The following is a 9310-nucleotide window of genomic DNA, read 5'->3' on the forward strand; positions in this document are numbered from 1 at the left end:
ATTTTTGTATTTGGTCAAGCCAATATTCTCTTTCAACTCTCCTCTTTCAGGAACCTTTTCAATTGTCAGCTTCTGCTAAAGGTCTCTTTCCCAAGGACAAACAAACTCTACTGTATCGAAGTTTGAGCAATATAAAATATGCTGCCAGGCAAAACTCTCTCACAATGGTTTACTGGGTTACAGTCAAATGCCAAGAGTTCAACTAAATGCTCTACATAAACTCAAACTAAACATACTATAGGAAAAAAGATGATTCATAGCTGACAAATGTGCATTTTATCATGTATACTATTCCTTTCATACCTTGAAGTAGTCATCTTGAGCAACAAGTGAGTTTCCCAGTCTGTTCTATGGATTACATAGACAAGATACCACCGTCTGTATGCTTCGGTCCACAGATTTCTGAAACAGAAGTTTCAGTAATCTAAAGATTATTCCTTTTACTCTTAAACATTTTTAAATAGATTATTGAATGTACACACTTCTTGCTAAAGAATTCTTATGTAATTCATAATTCTTACCATATGTCACTTCATATGTAACTTCTCTTTGATACTTAAGAAACAGTGTGCAATCTTAGATTTAGTGATAAGAGCACTGGTTGAAAAAGCTCAATTTAGTAAAACCCCAAAATATATTTCCTTCAGTTCTTTAATTTTTCCTCTTAGGTAAGAAACAATGAACTTCAGCATTTCAAGAAAAAATATCCAGGATAAAACCTCTGTACACTATTTTAATATTTTTTCAAATTTTAATTCATGTTTCAAATCAGGGAATTGTTCAGTAGTTCTGAACATCTTATAGTTCATAGTTCTCAGCATTTCCCCCCCTGAGAAACAAATGGATGAAGTTCACACACTGCAATGGGAATCTTCAACATTATGTTGTGATTTCCCCATCATATCAACTACTTCTACATTCCCACTCATTCAAAATAGAATTCAAGAGTGACAGCATTATTATAGGAATCTGATCTAAAGATAATAGAGAAACAACTCTGCCTATTTCAGTACTTCAGTTATTACTAAGGACTCCACCACTCTTAAGAGCCACCAAATGTTATAAGAATACCATAATTATGTATTATAATTTAGCTTGTAATTGTTTGAATTGGTAAAAGACAAGGCAGATATAATTCACTCTTTTGTGGAGTAGGATTCCTAAGGAAACCTGCCTATTGCATCTTACTAAATCATGTTAATGCAGTATTTATGAAAGTATGGTTAAAAAATGAAAATGGAAAGATTACTGAATGGAAGGACAATGGAAAAGGGTAAGATTACTGAATCAGAAACTATATGTATACAATGAAAGTTTCAAGGTACTGAGATTTCATCAACTTTTACATAAATTGCTGAAATATCAACTGTTAAGCTCCGTAATTTATGGCTTCCATATTTAAATTTGGGCAAACATGCTTGCTTCATAAAGAGCCATTATTAAAACTTGAAAAAAATATGAGGCTATAAATATTAGTAAGTAAAATGAGATGTTTGCCTTTTGTGGGCCATTTCCAGAGGATGCAGTTGCTTCACGAATGGAGCATTCACTTGTCAAAATTTCAGCTCCTGGGTCAACTTCATTACAGTGGTAGTAGTTAACAGCTGTATAAGTCTACATTTAAGATAAAAGTGTGAGTAAAGAGATATTCATTAGATACATTTCTAAGCAATCTATTCTTCAAAATGTTGAGCTGATACTGAAAGTATCAGTGTGGACTTAGTTGAAAGGCAGTAAAGCAATCTTTTATTTTAAAATGTTTTCTAAGCTTCAACATGATTAGAATTAGAAGGAGTCAAAGAAAAGTAAACTCCAACATGTAGCAAGGCAATAGGAATTTCCCAGTGCCTAAGAATTTTAACTCGTATTACATCCTTCAACGATCCAGTCTTGATGAAAGACAGAAGGCAACAAAGGCTCAAGAGTTTTAAGAGTTAGCACCCTCTTTTGTTATTATCCTGTTCTTATACAATAGCTATTAGTAGCAAAGTATTTCTTTATTTCTCTTCAACAGATTTTTTATGTGTGAAACCAAGAGGCAGATTCAATACCAATTCTAGATTCCTAAAATTAGAATTAGCATAGGTATTAATACTACCTTTCTTGGATTATGCAATGTATCAACAAGCGCATGAGTAATGTTGTATGGAGAGTAGCCATAATTTACGCACACTAAAATAATGAGAAACAGCCCAGTTCCAACCACAGGAGTATATACTTGCATTGACAAGAAATTAAGAAAACCTAACACATAATGTAAAAGGGTATTTAAAAACATTTCTAGGATTACATATGACTAAAGGTCAAGATATATAAGTCAAACAATAAAATATTAAAATAATGAATAGGGAAGTATATGTTTGGTTAATTCAACTTACCAGAGGAGGAATAACATAACTATTGTGTTCCCCATCAGACCACTGTGGTGGCATCTTTAAAAAAAAAGGAAGTAACTATTATTTATATATTCTTATATATTTTCACACACAGAGGAGACAGTTTTGAGGTATTTATTTGTCATGCTGGCTCCTTGAACTTGTTACAATAAAAGAAAAAGAATGGAAGTAAGATGTACTTTATGTTTATAGCACCTGAGGGTTTTATTGTTATTTTCATATATAAAACTCACCTTTTCCTCAGTTTTCTGTAGCTGGCTTTCAGGAAAACTCAGAGATAGCAGTTCTTTGAACCTATTATCATAGATATGGTCCTGGGTCATAAATAGGTTCCTCTCCATGGGCAGAAATTCAGAGAACTACTATCTTGGTAGCCAGATAATATAAACATTATCAAATACAACTGGAATTCAATGCTCAATCCAATCTCAGAGCATTGAATTCCAATTGTATTTGATACAAATTTATATTCAGCTTGGATTATTTCAGCTAATTGACAACAAGGATGGAGGAAGACATGTGGAACTATAGGAGAGGACACCAAATCTTGACAGTACAGAAGAAAACTTGCTAAGTATATTCCTGTCAAAATATCATTCCCTTATTCTTAAGTAATACGGCCCATAATTCTAGACAAATTCTTATTTTTTCTTGTATGTAAGCCTACTCAACTAGTTTAAATAACAATCTACTGGGGAAATTTACATAGATAAAGGCTTCACTAATATTCCAAAGTAAATCATTTTGTTCTTTCTTAAATTACCTGATAATTATATACAGGCAGCTGATAACCAGTGATGACCTGAACTGGTGAACTTGGATAAGGATATGCCTGAAAATAAAATTTACATAAAGAATGTTTTATCAAGGTAAATTTTTAAAAACTAGGAGGAAGAAATATTATTCCTAATATAACAAAAATATAAAATAAATCTTCATTATTTTTCTATATACCATGCAGGATTCTATTTGAGTGACTGGCTTCATGAAGAAAAAAGCATTCTCTATTGAATGTTAGCTTTTTGGGTAGGGAGGGGAAAGATATAAATGAGGGAAGTGACTGATTTTGCCAAACTAAGTTTATCTTGTTTACCTCCAATTAAAAGTTCTCTCTTACACTGGTGATAAGGCTCTATTGGACAGATTTCCATGTTAAAGTTATACTGACACACCTGCTACTTTTTTGTATAAACACTTTTAGGCAGTTTGTTATTCTTTTGACATTATTATTGGGGTCAGGTGTAATCCATCTGTAGTCCTTCTACAGATTTTATGGCTCCTTCTGTATTTTACTTCTAAATGTTAAGGGTAGTGTATAACCCAAAATTGGAAATGAGACTATGTATTGTATCTTTCAATAAATATTTACTTAATCAAAACATCTACCATAGTAGCATACATGAGTACAGCCAGAAGAGGTAATAGCTCACAGTAAGTACTAGGAGCAAATAGGAGTTTTCTTCTAGCCATGCTTAGAACTGGAAAAATAAAATATATACCATCCTATACTTCTGGTTGATGGAAAATGTAAACAAATGAAAGGCAATGTAGACCTATTTCATATTATCTTGTCTTTCTTTTCTTCCAAACATCTTTTAAACTGAAGAAAGTAAAATGAACCAAGTGTTATCATCAGTAGGAGATACTAAATACTCCAAATCCCACTTCAAATATTAAAGTAACCAGGACCAGATAAATTATATGCCAGAAACTCACAGGACTTATAAATACAGTTAAGTCATCAGGAACCTATTCATTCTAGAACCAGAATACATCTGGATGCCAGCACTCTGTATGAGGAGGCATCTAAGAATCATTGCTAACATAAAGAATAATGAGAACTGCTAACCATAACAAAGAATAAACCATGCATAAGGAAAACTGCCTTCAAATATTTAAGGAGTTGTCACAACAGGCAAAAAAGAAGAAATATTTGCTATGTGGCCATAGGGGTCAGTTCTAAGATAAAAGTTTACCAAGTATAAGGAAGCAAGTTTTAGCTTAGTATAAGGAGTAACACTAAGAATAACAGGTTGCTAAAAACTAAATGTAGTAAGTTTCCATCACTCCAAGTATTCAAACAGGGACATATATATATATATATATATCATTTATTATAGAAATCATGGATATAATCCCACAGAAGTCAGAAATAAGACAGGCTTACTTTTAAAAGGCCCCATCTATAAGATCTCCAAAACTATAATAAAAAGCCAGGACTGTAGAGAATTCTCACCTGCACATACAGAGTTATAGGATGCATCATGGTTGGAGGCTGCATGTAACCTACAGGGTTGTGACTGCTCCAGAGACACTGAAAGTGTGGTGGTGGTGGTGTATTAAAAACCAAAGGACGTGGATGCACATGATAAGCACCTTTTCAAAGGATAAAAAGAAAACAAAACCTATTTTCACTTCTCTGAAAAGCTATGCATCTGTCAACATCAATTCCTTTCTTTACTCACAGAAATTTTGTTTCCTGATTGCAGGGCCCAGTTTCAGCTTTTTACCATGGAAACTTATCTGTGACTGAAAATAAAAACAGCAGCAAAACCAGATCAGTTTTGAAGCCTTTACTTCTAAAACTTTGGTAACCTAGTCCTCTAAGATTCCCACAGTCAGAGATCAGACTGCGACCACACCAAATAAAAATCTATCTGCATGAAGCTATCATATCTACCCTCACTACTCTAGTCAAAGTGTTCAGAGGTGTCATGAACTTGATAAAAAACTTTTACATGCTATCCATCCAGTCCTGTCTCTAGTTCATGAAGCCAGATATGCCCAATAAAAAATCATTTCTGACAAGCTATGTAAGATTAAGTTTGGGATTTCAAACATGAAGTATATATATTTATAATACTCCATACAAGAATTCAGGACTGAAACAATACTAAACAAATCTAACCTAAACTTAATTAAACATAAGGTAATTAAGAGATTTTCCCATAAGATTACTTACTTCTACTATCTTCTGGACATCCACGTCATTATAAAACGAAACAAATCCATAGCTAAAGGGCAGATAAGTATAAAATCACTGCTGTAAGTATGACCTAAAATTTCTAGTAGTCAGTGAGATAATTGACAGAATCATGATAAAGGATAAAGCATATACTGAGATAAGTATTTTAAAAATGTACATAATGGATCCAGCATAAATCTTACCACATTTTTTTTTGTTTTCTTACCCTGATCTATGTCAGAAGTAAGGTAGCATGGAAACCTCATTCAGTAACAGAAAATTCGTATCTAAGACCTGAATTTATTATCTACATCAAGATGGTTAAAATTTTAAATACTGTGAAATGTGTGAAGAAAACAGTTGATAAAACTGACTAACCCACTTATGTGCAATAAATGAAGACAGGAAATATTTAAATACAAACATCAAGGAAATTGTTAAATAGAAGAGCTGGCAACAAACTTTTATCCTCTACATAAAGGAACCTGACAAAGCACCAGAATTCATTTATACAAATGTAAGAATATCAGTTTTGAAGTCTACTCTGATACTCTATAGATGCCATAACACACTTTTTATAATTTATACTGAGCATGTTTTAACTTACCCTTTGGGTACACCAGTTTGATCCGTGATTATCTTCACTTCTTTTATTGAACCATATCTAGCAAAGAAACTTCTAATTTTGGTTTCATCCATCTATAGAGAAGAATTTGACTTCAAGAGTAAAAACTTAGCATTCAAAAACTTTTATTATACTATAAAGAAGACTTAATGTTGTGGAAGTATCTCCCTCAAGTATCCCCTAACTACCTGTAGCTCTTTGTCAAAGACAGTTTTAGTCCCTATTGGTTAACATAAAACCAATTCCAAACTTGCATGAGTACAAAAAAACCTATGTTTTCAATAGGTCCAAAATCCCATTATTCACAAAGTATTTTTTAAAACAAATGAAATACGGATACAATACCCTAACATCGATTCCACCAACAAAAATGGTGTTTGGTATGATTTTGCCTTCTGGTAAAACATAGCCTTGGCTGGTCGTAGATGATGAGAACTGGGTGCTGGCCTCTTTGGAGATGGTTGAGTTCATAGTTTCAGAATTTTCAGCAGACTGCAATTTCAAAAGCAGATATCATCACTAGATGTACAGGCTAAAGCTATACATGATGTGCTATCAATTTTGTATTTAAAGTATAAAACATTTTCATATAAATCACCTTCATTATAAATTAATAATCAAACAACTTAGTTCAAATTCAGGATTTAAATTAATTAGAGTAATCGTGATGAAATTTTAACTAAACTGTATCATACTTTCTTAAGCCCAATGTTGCCCATCATCATCTCTTGTAAAATTCCATGGTAGAATACTCACTTTATATGAACTGTTAAAATAAATGGGAGCTGGTAAAAAATGACTGGGAAATTCAGATTTGTAAAATATCAAGTTATTAAAGTCATCCTGTTCTATGCCAGTAAGCAAATTTATATTTTACTTTTTAAAAAACCTTATTAAAAAAACATGGTACATATTTTAAAAAGATAAAAAGAAAATTTAAAGCTACATTAAAAAGAAAACAAACATCAACATTTTAAACCAATTTATCTTGCCTCATTTTCTATTCACCAAAATTAACATGGATTTTATAATCATAATATTGTTAGTATGCCCATTTTACTTTGGAAATGGATGATGAAAACCTCATTTGCTCACATATCATAGCTCCTGCTAAAAGTAACATTTTTTTTCTTGATTAACAACAAATCAATCCTACGGATAAGTTTAATTTTCACACTAGGCCAATAGATATAAATAATACAATCTTTCTTTTCAGATAAAGAGGCCCACACATGAAACTCATTATTTTTCTGGATTCTGTTCAGAACCATCTTTAGTCTTCCCACACTAAGGTTACTGTAAATTTTTCTGAAGCAGAATTTACTGACAACATGTATGTTGTAAAGGCACTATAGCACAGTGAAAAAAAATTAGTTTAGTCAGGAGATCGAGGTTCATGTCCATAACTAGGTTATATATAAGCAACTTACCTGGCAGCCTTTTATCTTGGAAAACTACACTGAAGTGTAATACCATCTTGTAAAGTATAAAGTAGTATGTCAATATAAGTTAGTGTGCTGTCACTTAAATTTATTTTCAATAGGTTAAAAAAGTTTCTTTCCTGCTTTTTACTAGTTACTTATTTTGTAGAAACCTTATTAACAACCAGAGTTTGAACTTCAATAAACTATGGTGATCCTCTCATCTGAAATTCATTATGTTATACCTTATTGACTGTAAGAGGTTAGTTACAAAAGGCTGCAAGAGATAAAGCTATAACACCTCTGCTTATTGAGGAAAACAAAACACAAATAAAACAGAATAGTGGTTCTGAAATTTTTGTACCTTATTTTCTCCCCAATATTCCCTTAATTTGTAGATGAACTTTGGGTACCTTTTTATTTGATAAACTGTTTATAGTATTATCTGTCTGTGACCACAATGGATGGCATTTGAATTTAGGGCTGTTAACATCAGGTCAGAAACTGCCAGATTATAAGGATTTATGATAATATATTGATTCTTAACCAGGGGAGATGTTGTGGCCCAGGGGCATTTTTGGTTGTCACAACTGAGGAATGTTCCTAGTAGCTAATGGGTAGAGGCCAAGTATAAAAAAAAAAATCCTACAAGGCAAATGACAGCTCCCCACAACAAGTAATCATCTGGCCCCAAATCTGAAAAGGGGCATGATTGAGAAATCCTGTGATAGCATCACCAGAATTACACAGGGGAGTCCACAGTCCATATGGTACCTACAGAAGTGAAATGGATACTTGAGACAACTAAAGAGTAATTTGGGAAACAGAAAAAAAAAGCCATTTTATATTATAGGAAGTTTGGTTTGGGGTTGGTTTGCACAAATTGGATGGCTGCCTGTTTAATTGGAATGTTAAGTATCTAAGTCGCCAAATCATTTTACCAGTGTCCTAATAGCCTCAAGAGGGCATCATCATGTCCCTGTCCTCAGCCAGCAGGTAGCACTCAAAGCTAACAAAGCCACGTCCTTCATTTTAAGACATCTGAGCAGTAGACACTAAATTCCTTCTGTGTGTATTATCTTCAATTAATATATTAAAAAATCCACAACCAATAGGCAACTTTAGGTTACTTTTAAACTATTGCTAAAAATCCTCTACAAATGAATGCTTAGGCTATAGCAAAACGTTTGTGTTTAAGTATTAATCTTAACTATCAAAGGTATAAAATACAATAAAACTGCAAGTAAATTAAATGTAAGAAGGAAATACTTTTCTTTATTATATCTTCAAATAAGTTGGTGGGTTTTGAAATGGGTACTGCTGGGATATTAGGGAGAGGTGAACTTGTAGGCCACTAAGCACATTATTTGCAGTAATATATATTCCATTATATTTGGATAACCAAATAACAAAGATAATTAAAAGCTGAAAAAACTGTTACTCAAGCTCATCTGTTGACAGCTCTTCCATGTGACTTCATTCAACTACTATGTCTACTTGCAAACAAATATCTATGTATGAGGATCAGCAAAGAGGTCTATAATTTGTAGTCATCACTTATATTCACCAAAGGAAGGCACTAATAAAGAGAAAAGCTGAATTAAAGAACTAGGAAATGAAAATCAGAATAAAACCTTTTAGGTAAAACCAAGAGTAGACTCCTGGGAGAAAAAATCCAAACAATAAAAAAAAAACAATACAGGCAAAGATGAAAAATGAGCCAGGAGGCAAAAATATACATTAGTCATGAAAAAAAATGATATGACCACAGATTATAAGAGAATGCTATGGATAAACTCCATGGTAATAAACTTGGAAATCTTGATGAAAACGCCACCTTAAAGCAATTTCAATTAAAAAAGAAACATAAATTTAAAAAAAATCTTAAGACAGAACACTGGAT

The 9310-nt window shown here is 32.6% G+C and overlaps 1 protein-coding gene across 1 annotated transcript; it reads right to left on the reverse strand.

The window, feature by feature from the left end:
• Positions 1-348: 348 nt before the first annotated feature.
• On the reverse strand, positions 349-6457 carry LOC130682083 (deleted in azoospermia-like). Its single transcript, XM_057496212.1, has 9 exons — positions 6332-6457; positions 5969-6060; positions 5359-5410; positions 4862-4925; positions 4633-4772; positions 3160-3228; positions 2379-2432; positions 1498-1614; positions 349-402 (listed from the first exon to the last, which is right to left on the reverse strand). Exons 1-9 carry the CDS (start codon positions 6455-6457, stop codon positions 349-351), a joined length of 768 nt encoding a protein of 255 aa, XP_057352195.1.
• Positions 6458-9310: the final 2853 nt, after the last annotated feature.

Source organism: Manis pentadactyla, chromosome Y, assembly GCF_030020395.1.
Source record: "Manis pentadactyla isolate mManPen7 chromosome Y, mManPen7.hap1, whole genome shotgun sequence".
Lineage (NCBI taxonomy): Eukaryota > Metazoa > Chordata > Mammalia > Pholidota > Manidae > Manis > Manis pentadactyla.

Excerpts from the sequence above, each read along its gene's own strand:
- LOC130682083 (XM_057496212.1), bottom strand. The coding sequence starts at position 6,457 with ATGAACTCAACCATCTCCAAAGAGGCCAGCACCCAGTTCTCATCATCT. Across the intron at positions 4,773-4,861 it reads AATCAGGAAACAAAATTTCT|GTGCTTATCATGTGCATCCA; the intron begins GTGAGTAAAGAA and ends TCCTTTGAAAAG. Across the intron at positions 1,615-2,378 it reads GTTATGTTATTCCTCCTCTG|ACTTATACAGCTGTTAACTA; the intron begins GTAAGTTGAATT and ends TCTTAAATGTAG.